The sequence below is a fragment of the Microcaecilia unicolor genome, chromosome 6, assembly GCF_901765095.1.
Source record: "Microcaecilia unicolor chromosome 6, aMicUni1.1, whole genome shotgun sequence".
Classification (NCBI taxonomy): Eukaryota; Metazoa; Chordata; class Amphibia; order Gymnophiona; family Siphonopidae; genus Microcaecilia; species Microcaecilia unicolor.
Window position 1 is genome coordinate 51141558 of NC_044036.1, and position 17959 is coordinate 51159516.

The window sequence follows — 17959 nt, forward strand, 5'->3', positions numbered from 1 at the left end:
GTTGCACGACAACGCGTCGCTCGCACTGGTGGTCATTCGCCCTCACTACAGCAGCAGGTTTGTCCTAGTCAGCATCCCGTAGAGAAAAAAAACAATTGGCTGCGGCTGCGGGCATTGGCAGCAAAGTTCAGCACGCAGCGTGTGTTCTGTTTTCTTCAACCTTCATCATAGCGCCAATCTTTGGGTTCTCAATCTAACCTCGGTATTACGTAGCGGAGGTTGTGTACAAGCTACGTGCGAGTCGACCTAGCGTGCTGTCCAATGTGGCTGCCTTTGGAGCTTTAAGTTAGATGTCTTTACGTCTTCATACATTCTGGCCAGGCGGCTGTGGTGGTGCGGGAGCTCAGTGCTTACCCCGGCCTCTGCGTCATGGCGCTTTTTGATGCTTTCGAGAAGCGGAAAGAACAGTGTCTTAGCAGAGCGGACCTCAGCAGGAAGGGAAGTGTGGACGCGGACATCGAGAGTCTGGTGCGGTTCATCAACGAGTGCGATGCCTTCTTCACCACCAGCTCCTGCTCGGGACGCGTGACGCTCATCGATGGGGTGAGTCCCGTCCCGTTCACTGCCAGCAGCATCGCCCTGGGATCCAGTGTCCAATTTCTGAGCTTATAAAATAGTATGGGGTAGCCGTGTTAGTCCACTTTTAAATGTAATAAACAGAAATAAAACAAGACAAAAGAAAAGATGATACTTTTTTTTTTACTAACTTAATACTTTTTTTTTTGGGGGGGGGGGGGTGAGGTTTTCAAGCCTTCGGATCAGAAATGAGCAAAAAAATGTCACACATAATCGGATCCCGTTGTATCCGTCTTTTACCTTTTTGCCTTGAAATTTCCTTTTTAGTATTCAATTCAGTCAGTGCTGTGCTCTGGTCTGGCAAAATGCTGGCCTACAGAAGTGTTGCTCTGGTTAGCACTATAGTTGCTGATGTGGTGTCTGCAGATTCAGTCCTATGGCCGCCTACACGGTTAGCACATGGTAATGGAATTCAACCATGTGTGGGATAGGAATTAGCGCACCTTGTAAACAGGGCCCTAAACCCTGATTAAATGGGCATTAGCTAATGCAGGAAGCATTTCACTGCCTGCTGTTTGTATCTACATCAGTGTGTTACTAGCCATTGATGGACAGTACCAATAACATGCAGGCAGATTCTTAAAAAGCAACATATTCTAATGCAGAATGTACTATCTAGTGTTACTATCTAAGCTGATTAATAGGGGCTCCTTAAGTGGCCAGTGTAATAGTATACTAAGTTTAGCACGCCTTTTTATTCTTGTTTTAGTGTACCATTTTGATGTGCTAAAATAACTTCTGATACAGGAAGCAGGAATGCCAGCTCTGTGGACTCTTGAACCCATCAGTATTGAGCAAACTCTGTTGCTGTTTTCAGAGATTGGAGTTGCTAAAGTCAACATGTTTTCTCTGTCATGTGAGAAACTGGCTCCTTTCACCAGGAAGGGTTTTAAAATTGGATGTGGAGGAGTGGCCTAGTGGTTAGGGTGGTGGACTTTGGTCCTGGGGAACTGAGGAACTGAGTTTGATTCCCGGCACAGGCAGCTCCTTGTGACACTGGGCAAGTCACTTAACCCTCCATTGCCTGCCGCATTGAGCCTGCCATGAGTGGGAAAGCGCGGGGTAGAAATGTAACAAAATAAATAAAATTCACCAAAATGTGTGCTAAACAGATTCGTAAATTTGAATACATTTTGACATAGTCCATCCAGTCTGCCCAACAAGATAAACTCATATGTGGCACTTTTTGTGTATACCTGATCTTGATTTGTATCTGCCATTTTCACGCTACAGACCGTAGAAGTCTGCCCCGCCCCCACCACCGGCTCTGCCACTCAATTTCTGCTAAGCTTCTGAGGATCCATTCCATCTGAACAGGATTCCTTTATGTTTTGACCATGATGCTATACATCAGGAAAAAAGTGTGTTGTATTTAGCACTCTTTTTTTTTTGTTGTTTTTGGCACTTTTTGCCAAGCAATAGCATTGCGGACGTTCCATCCGTCTGTCCATCTGTACGCATAGGCTCATGTGCAGTTTAATGTGTGTATTTCTGATGCCACATCATGTTACTCCTACTCCTAGGATTCAGTTTACCATCTCCAAGTTTACCTCATTGATTTTGTTTTGTTTATAATTGATCATTTTATTGTTATGCCATTAACGAAATTGTAATTTTTTACTTCAAGCTGTACCTGCTGTATTCCACCTTGATGAATTCTTTTCATAAAGGCAGTTAATAAATCAACAAAAGACACGTGCACACAGACTCTTTCTTCATACAGTCCTTGTCACCTTACTGAGACATACTTTACCTCATCTTTTCACACCCAGTCTCTGACATGCAGGAATTTTCAAACAGAGGATGGGAAAATATGACACTTTGCCATACTATAAGTGTACACGTTTCAACTTGTTTACTACCATGATAAATATCAGCTTAACCCCTGATGTAATAAATGGATGGTATGCAAATGGATCTAGAATTTAAAAAAGTGCACTAAGATAAAAAAAAAAATTGTTCTAAAATGGGAGTAAATTGAAAATTGCCCTTTAAAATGTATTCCTTTTTTATGACACGTTTTAAATTCCCAATCTTGGCATGCTATTTGTTTACTGCATCAGACATGAAGGGGCCTCTATACTAAGGTGTGGTAAGCAGTTACCATGTGATTCGCCCGCTACAGCACATCCCACATTAAAATGTGCACAATAGTTGCTTTCCCAGGTGGGGAGCAGGAAACAGTGGAGAATAGGTGCGTTATAGACAGGAGAGCTCTTGCACTTAGCAGATGGTAATTTACTGTGCACTGTCACCATGCTGTCTTGGATCCAAAGCAGAGAAGAACCCAGCAGCTCAGGTGGGGGCATAGGGATCGTTGAAAACGTTGGTTTTCTAATTAAGCAGACAGTTAACATTTATTTATATATATATTTTTTAAGCGCTTCGATGAGTTTGAAGTAAAGAAGCAGAATTGTCCTTGGTTACTTGTTGCACATCAGAAGTGCCAAAAGGATGATGTGGTAAGCAGATTTGTTTTCTTTTCTGTAAGTACTTGATAATAGCATACATACCCTGCAAACATTTGAAGTTTGACTTTAATTATTTTCATAGTGCATCATGTGGTGAGCAGAAGGAATGGTTTGGGCAGATAATGCAGTAACCAGAAGATTTCATGGGTTCAAAAAATCTGTATCCCAGATCTTTAGAGTACAGGGTGCTACATGGCTTCTCGCTCTTTTCCTGATTCTTTGCTTCTGAGGTTAACTTTTTATTGGCAAGTGTTGTACAGCTGGGCATTCCATATCATCATGCCGATCAATCCATAGACTGGTGGGTTGTGTCCATCTACCAGCAGGTGGAGATAGAGAGCAATCCTTTTGCCTCCCTATATGTGGTCATGTGCTGCCGGAAACTCCTCAGTATGTTCTCTATCTCAGCAGGTGGTGGTCACACACAGCAGCAGCTCTGGCTAGGTCTCCAAGCCTAATTCTTAGGTTTTGTTGAGTACCTGGGATTGAGGGCTGTTCTTGAGCAAGTGCAAACCTGGTGGTGCCAGATCCCTCCTTTTCTCCCCCCTCCCGCTGGCTCCGTTAAAAAAAAAAAAAAAATTTGAATGTCCTTTAAGGGCATTTATTTCAACATTTTTAGCAGCGTTTATTGCAGTTGCTCGCTGGGACACCAGGTCGTTACAGCTCGGAGCGAGAAGCAGGTAATTTTACCTTTTATAGCGGGCAGGGGGTTCCCCGTTCGGTCTCCACGTGGCTTATGGCGTCAGAGGGCGAGGGCGCGAAGATTCGCTCCCCGGACCGCATGTGTGCGTCTAGCGGGGATGCGGGGGTTTCAAAGCCTGACTTGCCTTTGTTTGGGCATCAGTTTGGAGTCCGGTCAGTGTCCCGGTTCTTCCTCCGGTGCGGCGGTTTTTTCCTGCCATAAGCGCCCATCCCTCGCGGCTCCCCCCCCCCCCCCCCCCCCCCCCCCCCCCCATTTTGGCCGGCCACTCTGCTCGAACGGCTTCTTCAATGCTGCCTTCGGCGCCTAACCGCTTGAGAAATATAGAATGCCCCAATCTATCCACCCTATCAGATTAACTGTTCACTTGTCCTCTAGATTGTACACTTGTCTTTAGATTGTTCTCTTGTCTTTTAGATTGTAAGCTCTTTGAGCAGGGACTGTCCTTCTATGTTTAAATTGTACAGCGCTGCGTAACCCTAGTAGCGCTTTAGAAATGTTAGTAGTTAGTTAGTTAGTTCTTGGGCCGCCTCGAGGTGGGAGATGTTAATGCTATGGTCGCCCTTGATTCGGGCGACAGCAAAAAAGCAGCGAAAGTTAAACGCCGTTCTTTCCGCGCGGCTCCTTCTCGGAGTTTCGCACCGGACGCCATTTTGGATAAACAGCTTGTTTCCCCCCCCCCCCCCCCCCCCCCCCCGCTCTTGCGAGCGCCGGTTGAGGGTGCGTCTAGGGCCGTGGCCCAGGCGGCAGAAGTGCACAGTCTAGGGGGTTCTCCCCTGAGTTCATTTTGCTGCTGCATCAGGCTTTTCTTATGCTAAACGCTGCCCCGGCTCCCCCCTCTGATCAAGGGGTTGAGGCCTCCGGAAGCAAACACCCTCGGGTGGACTTCCAGGCCCTAGAGGACTCTGTCTCCTCTGATGTAGGTGAGGGCAGCGTATCTGAGTTCTCCCAACGGTCCTTTGGGGATTCCTTGGAGGAGACGTATTCCCGCTCGGATGGAGCGGATGACCCCTCTACAGCATGGATATTTCGCTCAGAGGATTTGCCCAACCTGTTAGTGCAGGCCATAAGCATTTTGAAGATTTCCTCTCCGGAGGACGTCTCTCCCTCATCCTCGGTTGGCTCTGCCATTATGCTGGGGACGAAGCGCCCGCCTAGAACCTTCCACATGCATGAAGCCATGCACACCTTGATTTCGGCTCATTGGGGTTTCCCAGAAGCGAGCCTTAAAGTGGCTAGGGCTTTGTCCCGCCTCTATCCTCTGCCTGAAGGTGAACGGGAGGCCTTTCTTGGGCCTACCGTGGATTCTTTAATCACTGCGGTGACTAAGAAAACGGCGTTGCCGGTGGAAGGTGGCACGGCCCTAAAGGACGCCCAAGACAGGAGATTAGAGGCGGCTTTAAAGTGGTCCTTTGAGGCGACTGCTTTAAGTTTGCAGGCCTCAATTTGCGGCTCCTATGTGGCCAGGACGTGCCTGATGCTGGTGCAGCGGGCTTCCCCCTCGGATCCTTCCTTGAGGGCTGATTGGCCAGCCCTGGAATCGGGCTTGGCCTACTTGGCAGACTTGCTGTATGATATCTTGAGAGCCTCAGCTAAAGGTATGGCTCAGACAGTCTCTGTACGGCGGTGGCTTTGGCTAAAGCAGTGGTCTGTTGGCCACGCCTCTAAGTCTCACCTGGCTTAGTTGCCTTTTAAAGGCAAGCTGCTCTTTGGGGTCGAGCTGGACAAGGTTGTGACCGATCTCGGCACGTCTAAGGGCAAGAGGTTACCGGAGGTCAGGGCTCGGGCCAGGGGTGCCCGCCCCGGTTCCTCCAAAGGACGGTTTCAGGAAGCCCGTCTGTATCGCCCGGGCAAGTCGGGCTCCTCTGCCCCCTTTCCTTCATAAGGAACTTCTTCCCCAAGCAGCATTCCTTTTGCAGAGACCGCCGTCCCGGAGGTGCCTCCTCCGGTCCTCCCCCAGGGTCTCGTACCCAATGACGGGGCGCTGGTCCATGGCCCAGAGCAGATTGGAGGACGCCTATCCTCGTTTCTGGGCGAGTGGACCAGGGTAACTTCAGTCGCTTGGGTGCTGGAAGTCATTAGAGACGGCTACAAGCTAGAGTTCTGCCGACCCTTCAGAGACGGGTTTGTGCACTCTCCCTGCAAGTGTCCAGTCAAAGCTGTGGCAGTGCAGCAGACTTTGGACAATCTGATCCGCCTGGGTGCGGTGGTTCCGGTGCCAGAAGATCAGCTTGGCAAGGGACATTACTCCATTTACTTTGAGGTACCAAAGAAAGGAGGTTCTGTCCGGCCTATCCTCGACCTCAAAGGGGTCAATCGGGCCTTGTAAGTTCGGCACTTCCGGATGGAGACTCTCCGCTCTGTTATAGCGGCAGTGCAGGCAGGGGAGTTCCTGGCATCCTTAGACATCAAGGAAGCTTACTTGCTTATTCCCATCTGGCCTCCTCATCAACGCTTTCTGCGTTTTGCAGTTCTGAGCCGACACTTCCAGTTCAGAGCCCTCCCGTTCGGGTTGGCTACTGCTCCGAGGACCTTCTCCAAAGTAATGGTGGTCATCGCGGCCTTCCTTCGCAAGAAAGGAGTACAAGTCCATCCTTATCTGGATGACTGGTTGATCCGAGCCCCCTCTTATGCAGAGTGCGGCAGAGCTTCAGACCGGGTGATTGCTCTTTTGAGCTCCCTGGGGTGGATCTTCAACTGGGAGAAAAGCCAGCTGCGCCCGACTCAGTCCCTGGAGTATCTGGGAGTTCGATTCGACTCCCAAGTGGGCAGAGTGTTCCTGCCAGACAATCGGATTGTCAAGCTTCAGGCTCAGGTGGACAAGTTCCTAGCAGCCTCTCCTCTTCGGGCTTGGGACTATGTGCAGCTGTTGGGCTCTATAACGGCCACGATGGAAGTAGTGCCCTGGGCCAGGGCCCATATGAGACCTATACAGCTCTCTCTGCTGGAGCGATGGACTCCAGCTTCGGAGGATTCCGCTGTGCGCCTTCCCTTGGATCCGGCGGTGCACAAGGCGCTGAGCTGGTGGCTGAGGCCAGACAAGCTGTCCGCAGGAATGCCTCTTATGACCCTGGAGTGGGTTGTCGTCACGACGGAAGCCTCTTTGACGGGCTGGGGAGCCCACTACTTGGGAAGGACAGCGCAGGGGCTCTGGTTCCCTGCAGAGGCAAAGTGGTCTATCAACCTCCTGGAACTCAGAGCCATTCGGTTGGCGCCTTTGGAGTTTCTCCCGGTCCTGGCGCTGAAGCCAGTACGGGTCCGGTCGGACGATGCCACGGCTGTGGCCTATGTCAATTGCCAGGGAGGTACCATGAGCGCCCCTCTAGCCAAGGAGGCCATGAAGCTATGCCTGTGGGCAGCAAACCTGGAACAGCTATCGGCGGCCCACTTTGGGAGTTATGAATACTGCTCAGGCCTTCTTGGACATCACGAAGCGCTGGGGCCAGCCGAGCCTAGATCTGATGGCGTCATCAGCCAATTGCCAAGTGCCGCGCTTTTGCAGCAGAGGACGGGACCCTCGATCTCTGGGAGTAGATGCTCTTCTCCAACAGTGGCCGACTCAGGAGCTTCTCTATGTGTTCCCGCCTTGGCCCATGTTGGGCAGGGTGCTAGGCCGGGTGGCAAAGCATCCGGACCAGATAATCCTGGTGAGTCCAGATTGGCCCAGACGTCCCTGGTATGCGGACTTGATCAGGCTCTCAGTGGACGGCCCTCTGCAGCTGCCAGCGGAGCGGGGCCTGTTGCATCAGGGTCCCTTGGTAATGGAGGATCCCTCCCCCTTTGGTCTTTCGGCCTGGCTATTGAGCGGCAGCATCTGAGGAAGGTCATCGCCACTATGAGACAAGGTCATCGCCACTATGCTGAGGGCGAGGAAGCGCTCTACTTCTACTGCTTACGCCAGGGTTTGGCGTACCTTTGCATCGTGGTGTGAGGCAGGTTCACTTTCTCCCTTCACTGCTCCAATTTCTTCAGTATTGGCGTTCCTGCAAGAAGGTCTGGAAAAAGGCCTGTCGCTCAGTTCCCTTAAGGTCCAGGTAGCGGCTCTTGCTTGCTTCAGGGGTCACCTGAAGGGTGCTTCCCTGGCCTTGCAGCCAGATGTGGTACACTTTCTCAAGGGAGTTAATCACCTGCGCCTTCCTCTGCACTCAGTGGTACCTGCGTGGAGTCTCAATCTGGTGCTAAGAGCCTTGCAGAAGCCGCCTTGTGAACCTTTGTCGAGGGCATCTCTGAAAGACCTGACGTTGAAAGCAGTCTTTTTGGTGGCTATCACTTCAGCCAGAAGAGTTTCCTAGCTCCAGGCGCTATCATGTCGGGAGCCCTTTCTGCAGTTCACTGAGGCAGGAGTGTCTATTCGCACAGTGCCTTCCTTCCTGCCCAAGATTGTTTCTCGCTTCCATGTGAATCAGCAGCTCTGTCTTCCCTCCTTTCGTAGGGAGGACTACCCAGAGGAGTACTCTGCTCTCAAATATCTAGATGTGAGACGAGTCATCATCAGATACTTGGAAGTGACCAATGATTCCGGAAGTCGGATCATCTGTTTGTGCTGTTCGCAGGTCCTCGTAAGGGTCTGCAGGCTGCCAAACCTACAGTGGCACAATGGGTCAAGGAAACCAGTGCAGCGGCTTATGTGGCCGCGGGGAAGATGCCGCCTATCCAGCTGAAGGCTCATTCCACTAGAGCACAGGCGGCCTCGATGGCAGAGGCTGGGTCCGTCTCCTTGGAAGAGATTTGTAGGGCGGCAACTTGGGCATCGGCTCATACCTTCTCCAGACATTACCGCTTGACTGTGGCTGCTCGGGCGGAGGCCAGGTTTGGAGCTTCAGTGTTGCGGTCAGGGATTTCTATGTCCCGCCCTGGGTGAGTACTGCTTCGGTACATCCCACCAGTCTATGGATTGATCGGCATAATGATATGGAAGGTAAAATTATGTATCATACCTGATAATTTTCTTTCCATTAATCATAGCTGATCAATCCATAGTCCCTCCCAGATATCTGTACTGTTTATATTCTGGTTGCATTTCAGGTTCAAGTTTAGTCTTCAGTTCCTGTTCAGGAGGACTTCGTGTTCAAGTTTTTTCAATTGGATTCTTCAGGAGTTGAGACGATTTTGTGTTACAGTGAGCTGCTGCATTCCTCTCCCCTCCATTTTACGGGGCTGGATTGAGACCTAAAGTCTGCCAGCGCTCCCTCCCGCTTTGTGCGGCTGTAGGGCAGCTTTGTACCCCTCCCGCTTCGGCGGTGTTAGGGTCAGTCAGCTCCTCCCGCGGTTGCGGTTGCAGGATATGGTGTCCCTCCCCTGCTCCGCGGGGATGAGCTGGGTTGATTCCCCTCCCCCGTTTCGGCGGTGGTGAGCTGGGCAGAGTGTCCCTTTGTGGATGTAATTCTCTAAGTGCTGAGTCCTGCGGATGGATCTTTGATATCGACATACTGAGGAGTTTCCAGTAGCACATGACCACATATAGGGAGGCAAAAGGATTGCTCTCTATCTCCACCTGCTGGTAGATGGACACAACCCACCAGTCTATGGATTGATCAGCTATGATTAATGGAAAGAAAATTATCAGGTATGATACATAATTTTACCTTCATGAACTCACACTCAATTTTGCTTCAGATTACAGCACTTCAGAAATCCAGTGGAGACGCTGTGTTAAAATTTGAACCATTTGTCCTGCACGTGCAATGTCGGCAGCTAGAAGATGCACAGCTTTTGGTAAGAGAAATTATTCTGATACGTCCCTGGAGATGGAAGTAATACTCGTGGGCAGTTGTTTAAGTAGCGCAGCTGGCATGCAGAGGTTTGATTCCTGAATCCGGGTTGTGTTCACAAGGCTGATAGAAACTGGAGATATTGCGGTGGCAACATTTACAGTCTTTGACTACCACATAAGAGCGACATGTATGGATGGGGAATCAGGACACATACAGGATTCTGAAGGAAACTTCCTAAATAGGGTGACCTATTGGCTATTCTGGTGCAGATTCCACTTTTGTGGAGGCCACAGCACAATATCTTGATTCATGGTCCATTTAGAATGGTCTTCATACTTGTACCTTACTGTCACGAACTGAAGCAGTTACAGCTGATGGTCAGTTCTTGTGTTATTTTATAATGAAGGTATTTAAAATAAAAAACCATTGAGGTGCATAAAACAAAGGTTTCCACATGGAAATTACTGTTTTAATTTGGTTAGATTATATGCAAGTAAGTGTATGCATGCAGCCTGTATGTGCATAAGTTTACCTGAACCAAGCAGAGGTGTTCTCAGGGGTGAGGTTGCACATACTTTGTACACAGAAATTAAGTTCATAAAACAATCTAGGAAATCTGTGTATCCTAAATAGCAGATTTAAAGAAGTGCACCTACCTTCAGTGGATTAGTTTTCAAAAGGAAAGTATGTGGGTACCTTCACTTTGAAAATTGTGATGACTTACACGAGTACTCGCTACACAAGGTTGGCAGCATGTTATAACATTACTTGATATGACTGATACCACAGCATAGGAGAAAATATTTAGGGGTCCTTTTACTAAGGTGCGCTGAAAAATTGCTTGCGGTAGTGTAGGCGCAGCTTTTGAGCGCACGCCAATCCATTTTTGCCGAAAATGGACGTGCAACAAAATCGCCTCGCGTCCATTTTGGGTCTGAGACCTTACCGCCAGCCATTGACCTGGTGGTAAAGACTCGCGCGGTAACCGGGCGGTAATGACCTACACATGTCAAGTGCCACTTGGCACAAGTTCAAAAATAAAAATTATTTTTCAGATGTGCGTATCTGGTAATGCCAAAAATGAAATTACCACAAGTGCCACGCGGTAGCCGTGTGGTAACTCCATTTGGTTGCACGCAGACGCTTACATGGCTTAGTAAAAGGGCCTCTTAATCTACAAACAGCAACATTAGTTCATACTTTGTGAATGACTTGTAATTTCTGTTCTGCTTTGCAGCATTCGGTGGCTTTAAATTCCGGCTTCCGGAACTCCGGTATCACTATTGGCAAAAAAGGCAGAACTATGATGGTAACCTACCATTATGTACTTCAAAAATTTTTTTTTTTTGTTACATTTGTACCCCGCGCTTTCCCACTCATGGCAGGCTCAATGCGGCTTACATGGGGCAATGGAGGGTTAAGTGACTTGCCCAGAGTCACAAGGAGCTGCCTGTGCCGGGAATCGAACTCAGTTCCTCAGTTCCCCAGGACCAAAGTCCACCACCCTAACCACTAGGCCACTCCTCCACTCCATTTAAAAAAAAAAAAAACAAAGTTATCTTTCAGTGTATGTTATGTCATCCGACACTGCTGTAAAAATATAATTCCATTGACCAGAAAAAAATGGCAGGACTTCTGGTAGAAAGCTGAATATGGACAAGACCTGCTTTATCTGCTCATACCAAAAAGAACCATATGCAAAACACCAGAAAGGAAAAAAGGACTAGGGATGGACAAATGATCCTTCACAGATAAATCAGAATGCCAAGGGTATGGTCCGTTTAAAATGTTTATTGCGAAGCCACCACATATACACTCAGATGACATAACATGGAACCGTGTTTCAACGGAATGACTGCCTGCCTTAGGGGTTGTAAGATATATATGCATACAAGAATTGGACAAACGTAAATCAAAATATGCAAAAAATAAAAAAATACCAAATAGATATATAAGGTAAAAAAGAAAATACATTAAGTATATGAAAAATTAATTTTAAAAACACTTATGAAAACTACGAAAGCCATAATCATGACTATAAACAGAAACACAAAAGCTATTATATGTACCACCAGAACAAGGTCAGACTACACTATATAAATATGATAGTGGACCTATGTAATGGGCCCTAAAAGAGAAATTATGTGAAATAACATGTACAAAATAATAATGCAATTGGAAATACATGCTAACCAAAATAAAAATAATTATAATATTTATATTATATATATTTGTATTCACTTGTTTAATGTTTTTTTTAATATATGTATTCTTTTAATTTTTTTTATCTAATGCATATCATGTTTGACGCTGTGTATTTTGTACACAACCTACGTCATTTGGCTTAATATTCTGATGACATTTACATCCCTGTTATGGTACATATTCTAATTATGTAATTATAATTTTTAGTTTGGTTAGCATGCAGTTCCAATTGCATTATTATTTTGAACATATATTCCACATAGGTCCTCCATCATCATATTTATATGGTGTAAACTGACCTCTTTCTGTTGGTACATATAACTTTTGTGTTCCTGTTTATAGTCATGATTGTGGCTTTAATACTAATGTTTTTATAAGATTTTTTTTTTTATTAATATGCGTTTTTATAAGTTTTATTGCATTTTTAGCTTATGTATGCTTTTTGTACTTTTTGCATGTATTGATTTTTATTTTTTCTTGTCCAATTCTTGTATACATAGATCTTACGACCCCCTGAGGCAGGCGATCATTCCACTGAAACATGGTTCCATGTCGGGTCATCTGAGAGTATATGTGATGGCTTTGCAATAAATATTTTTAACCAGTGTGTTTCCCAAGTCCAGTCCTGGAGTACCCCTTGCCAGTCAGGTTTTCAGAATATCCACAATGAACATGCATGAACTTGACTTGCATACATTGCCTCCATTGTATTCAGATCTCTTTCATGCATTACTCACTGTGGATATCCTGAAAACCTGACTAGGACCAGACTTGGAAAACACTGTTAAATCAGGATGCCAAGGATATGGTCCGTTTATCTGTGAAGGATCATTGTCCATCCCTACTCCTTTTTGCTTTCTTGTTAACTGCTCAGTCACAAGCTGTTACTGTATATACATGTATGCCTGATTTGTGGCACTCAGTCAAGAGAAAATGCCTTTTATTTTTGGACTGTCAAATTTTACCCCCAAATTCTTTAAGTCTGTGCACATCAGGTTTGGTGTTTAGGAGGGAGGTGGCAGTTCAAATTCAGCCATGTTGAACTGTTCAGTTGGGGGGTTGTACAATTAGATATCACAATATCCTCAGAAAAATTATACATAATTATCTCTATAGGATTATACCAGAGGTGTGTGATGTTTTTTTTTTGTCTGATAGCATTTGGCCAATCTTGGGCTTAGTAAATGGGATTTTGTGTGGGCATATTATGAGGCATATTTTCAAAGCATTTAGACTTTCAAAGTTCCTTAGGAACTTATGGAACTTTGTAAGTCTAAGTGCTTTGAAAATGAGCCCCAATGTGGATATAAGAATGTTAGAAAATAGGTTTTCTCTGATAGAGTGGTGGATACCTGGAACAAACTCCAGCAAAGGCGATAAGAGCAAACTCTGGCTGATTTCTAGCATGCATAAGACAAAGAGACCTTAGTGACAGGATGAGAGCGAGAAAAGACCACAGAATAAGACCTCTGACAGCACAACTGAGAAAACCGCATGAATCAAGTGGTTTTTATAAATTAAATAAAATGTTAAACCCACCTGTTCAATATTATGTTTCAGATGAGAAATCTTTCAAAAATATAAACATATAAATGGTAGCACATATAATTAACACATATAAGCACATATAATTCCCAAGAACCTTTTGTAATCTGATTTAACCTTAAACATTATTTATGTAATTCTTTAGAATTAAGTAAAATTTAATTCAAAGAAGGATCAGAATATTCAGACAGTCCTCTACTCTCAATCAAGTGCCCTGCCAACCTCATCTGTTAGGATGCTGAGTAATGGAATTATAGCTGACTGCTTTTAGTAAGGCATTAATAGCTTCATTTAACACAAGTGAAGTAATACAAGCCTGTTTATTCTCAGTTGGGCCCTCTGTACTATCAGCTGAATTACTAATATGCCTACTACGTTAATGTGTTAGTAGTAACAAGATCCCATTGCATAAAATGGAACCTGCAGTAAACACACATTAATGGTGTTTTCTCATGGTAACGCACATTAGTAACTAGCCTTATGGGCATTAACTCGAATTAATGCATGTTAATTGCATTGTAGGTGAAATCGTTAACACAGTTAATAAATGAAGGCCTAAATTTGAATGGAGTCTGCAGAACTGGCTGTCAGTGCATCCATGTCTTCTTTTTTTTTTTTCTCCCCCTCTCCCTCCCCCGTTAGGCAGTGCGGAGCACTCATGGTTTGGAAGTGCCATTGAGCCGGAAGGGGAAGCTGCTAGTGAATGAAGAGTACATACAATACCTCGTACAAATAGCAAACCAGAAAATGGACGAGAACAAGAAACGAACAGACAGGTACGTGAACTTCAACCATACAACATCTGCAAATATTCTAGCATTTCTTGAGTAGGTGCTGCCAAGGACCCCTTTTTCTCCTCAGTATAAAGTGGTCCCAGCAGGGGAAAGGGGCATATTTTACTGAGTTTCCATTATATAGAACTTCTGTCTCGCACAGGAGGTGAGTCTCGATTGAAAGGAAACTCTGCAATGAGGGGTCATAAGATGAAAGGGGACAGACTAAGGAGTAACCTAAGGAAATACTTCTGAAAGAGTGGTAAAAACGTGCAACTGTCTCCCAGTGGATGTGGTAGAGACAGATTATATTTGAATTCAAGAAAGCTTGAAACAAGTACATAGGATCTCTGAGAGAGGAAGGGATAGTAGATGGCTTGGGTGGGCAGACTGGATAGAATATATGGTCTTTATCTGTCTTCATTTTTCTGTTTTTAATAATTCTTTGAATTATTACATTCAAAAAACAATGAATGACTGGAAATTATTGGATAGCAATACAAAACAAATATAACTTTAGCCCACAAACTGGGAGTTGAGGTAAGGAAATAAACCTAATAAAATTTTCAAGGAATCTAATAGAGAAGATATACAGCAAACAGAGAACAGCTGCTTAAGGTGATAAATAAGGTCAGTTATTGAAGGACAACTGATTTCTCCCTCACATTCAAACTCCTATGAGCTGCTTTGGCTCAAGAAACAGAAAAGTATTAACACCAAAAGTAACAAAACAAAGGCAGGGAAATTTTGCAACTTAATTAATTTTTTTCTATATTTCTAGGATGATATTCTTTTAATGTACAGAACTGGGGGAAACCCTACCTGATATTTGTGTGTTTTCAGATTTTACAGCTGCTTACAGTCTGCCTTGAGATGTGAAGGTATTTTTGAGAAATCGGTACTGGAAAGCCAAACAAGACCTGTATATACCCGCAGGAGGAGAAGGAAAGCCATGAAAGAGGATGTCCTATGCACATCCCCAGATGAAAGGGCACCTGATCGTGAAGAGGAAGTGGAATTTGATCCTGTAGTCTTCACCGAACTTCATCTGTAAATGTGTGCAGTTATTTAAAATCAAACGCACAACACCCATGCTGTGTCTTTTTTGTCATAAGCTTGGGTTTTTAGATTTATCTTGCTCTCTGTGAGAGCAGCTCTCGTTCCCTTAGTGTTTGGCAACATTGGCCTTGGAGATTTTCCTTTGATTCACTGCACACTCGCCCGATGTGACCTAAGTGCAAAGGAGCTAACACTTCTGAAAGGGACTGACAGGATTGCTGAGCAGCTGGGAAAAAAGACTGGTAGAAACACCCAAGAAACCACACACAAGTGTCTCTTTTTATAGAGAGATTTTTTTTCTTATTAAAAAATAAATGGCAGCATTGTGCTTGTTTTTGTTTTGGGTTTGTGCTTGGTAATTTTAATTGCTTTTCAGATACTCTGACTTTTTTTTTTCCTCTTCCTTTTCAGTGTACGTTAACCAGCACTTTCTGTTCATCCCACCAGGGTGTCTGCTGTATTCATTCAGTCTCTTCAGTGGTTTACTGAATTTCTTTGGTTAATGTTGTTTGTAAAACTTTGACCTCAAAACCTTCATTTCTGCTCTAGGGTTTACTTAGGCAGTAGTCTCTGCTCAGGCTCTAGTTTGGGGTGTGTGTATTTTATTTATCCAGCACCCAGTTCTGATTGGATAGCAAACCACTTTGAAATCCAACAACAAATTATAGCCGAGTTTGCTTTGTATACGAACCAAATAATCACTTCAATGAAGGAAAAGTCTTCAGTAAAGACAGCTCTACTTTTTACAATGTAGCTGCTGTATGATACATCATAAATGAAAAGCCTCCCTCTCCTATATACTTTTTAAAAATCCTTTAAAAAATATATATATGTTCTTTTTTTATGCTTTATGACTTCTTTAACATAAAACAGTCCACAGTAACAGATAAACCTATAACTTAACTTTTATAGAACTGATTTACTCAGCACAGCAAATGCTCATGGAACCACTTTACTCAGCACGGCACATGCTCTACAGAGTCTCTTTCACTGCTTATCGCTCCATCAGGTTCTGCCTGCACCAAATTAGCGCTTCCAACACTTGTCTATAAATGCAAAAAGTCAAAAATACATTTTGTGCAGCATTCAATAAAATGTCTTAGATTAGCTTTGTTATTTCTTCTCGGGCTTACCTCGTGCAGCATTCTATCCTGTTAATTTCAAAGCTTATAAGACACTAGCATTATAAATTAAAAATGGTGCTGCTGATATTTAAAAAGAATGCTAATCAGCAAATATCCAATCAGAGTGCAGCCAACCCTTAAATATATAAATTAAAATGTTTGTCCCAATGAAGACACTGGTCTCACTGCAAAATACGCCCAAAGGTAACCAAACTTCATTTTAAGGAATGCTTCCCAGTAGAATTCAAAACTTGAAGTTTAACACTGATTCTTTCAAGAGGATTAACTCTGATTATCTCAAGAGAGCAAGCTTTACTCAGCAAGCTCTCTTGATGGATAGACAGACATATTGGTTTGAAATATACACACATATACATTCATTTATACATAACAGCATGTAAAGTTCTCAGTGGCATATAACAAGAAATCTCGTTTCGTATTGCTGTATGCAGTAGAATCATTTTGTTTGGTAGTTGTGGTGACACTTCGTAAGACCCCAAAGTGATTCAGAAATTCATAGAAAATAACCACACCAGGACTATCCACTCTTCATTTCTCTAGTTACTTTAATAAGACAAAGCCCATTTGTCCTCTATTGTTGCTTTCCACTATTAAAAATTCTCTGTGCTTTATTCCTTTTTTCTTGCTGCTGGGAGACTGTCCCATTAATTCACCATTTTTTTATTCTTTCTAAACTGCAAGAAGTTGAAAAGCATGATGAAATTTGGCTTGGGGGGTAAGCAAAGGATGAAAATGTTTGAAAAGGGCCAGAGCAGACTTACAGTTCCAAACAAATGAGCTCCCCCCCCCCAAAAAAAAAAAAATGTCTGAATAGCTCCTCTCTGTACATAAATGTAACTTACCTTGATGTGAGCTAAATCCAAATCATTTTTTTTGTTCTATGTATAAGTGTGTTTAGGAAAGTTCCGACTAGATCCCTAGTGGTACTTCCCCAGCCTCACGGCTTCTATTGTTTCCCCCCAAGACCCTTGTCTTGAAACATGCAGCCCAAGGTGTTCTCTTTTCCAGCCTGGCTCACTCTTCATGCTCTCAGCTGAATCCAGTCTATAGAGGAAGTTTTTCTTTGCATCACAGCAGTAGCAAAGGCAGCGAGGCTTGTGGAGTTCATAGTTCATGAGCCAATAAACACTCTATAGTAGTACAGTATGTCAGCAAACTCCATTGGGGATTTCCCCACCTTTTTCAGCAAACTCTGAGGGGTATATGCCTAGGTGGCCTTTCTTTTGACAAACTTGTGGCATCCTGTTTTCTAATATCCTTTTTTTTTTTTTTTCCGATTTCAAGGAAAATGACTCAACAGGCATACAACATTATATTTAGCATACATTGAACAAAGCATAAAAAATGATGGCAGAAAAAGACTGTGGTGGCAGTTCTATAAATTGGTGCCTCATTTTAGGCACTTGGTGGCAGTTCTGTAACAGCTTACGGGTGCACCTAAGCCATTACAAAATATTAGCACAAAACCTCTGGCTTCCAAGAGTTAGGTGTGTCTGCCTACATATGACAGGTCAAGGGCTGGGATAAGTGGGCATACCGAAGTTCACCATGCTGTGCACCCATCTGATAATATTCTATAAACTGAGTCACTTGGCAACATGCTCCTGATATACCCATACTTCTGCCCTTATTGTTGGGTGCACTTTATAGGAATAGTGCTGTAGGGGTATATACCCCTACAGTGCCTAGGACTTAGATGTCCAACTGCCAATTACATGTGTAAGCACTGCTGTTTTATAAACTGCTCCTGGTGATCTTGGGCAAGTCACAA

The 17959-nt window shown here is 44.5% G+C and overlaps 1 protein-coding gene across 2 annotated transcripts; it reads left to right on the top strand.

Annotated features, from left to right (window-relative positions):
• Window positions 1-174: 174 nt before the first annotated feature.
• LOC115472899 (tRNA wybutosine-synthesizing protein 3 homolog) lies at window positions 175-16937 on the top strand. Of its 2 annotated transcripts, XM_030207392.1 has the most exons (6): window positions 175-543; window positions 2958-3038; window positions 9364-9462; window positions 10699-10770; window positions 13854-13987; window positions 14828-16937. In XM_030207392.1, exons 1-6 carry the CDS (start codon window positions 370-372, stop codon window positions 15036-15038), a joined length of 771 nt encoding a protein of 256 aa, XP_030063252.1. In that variant the 5' UTR covers window positions 175-369; the 3' UTR covers window positions 15039-16937. The 2 variants fall into 2 exon arrangements, with proteins under 2 accessions (XP_030063252.1, XP_030063253.1); XM_030207393.1 differs by lacking the exon at window positions 9364-9462.
• Window positions 16938-17959: the final 1022 nt, after the last annotated feature.

Excerpts from the sequence above, each read along its gene's own strand:
- LOC115472899 (XM_030207392.1), top strand. The coding sequence starts at position 370 with ATGGCGCTTTTTGATGCTTTCGAGAAGCGGAAAGAACAGTGTCTTAGC. Across the intron at positions 3,039-9,363 it reads AGTGCCAAAAGGATGATGTG|ATTACAGCACTTCAGAAATC; the intron begins GTAAGCAGATTT and ends ATTTTGCTTCAG. Across the intron at positions 9,463-10,698 it reads TAGAAGATGCACAGCTTTTG|CATTCGGTGGCTTTAAATTC; the intron begins GTAAGAGAAATT and ends TCTGCTTTGCAG.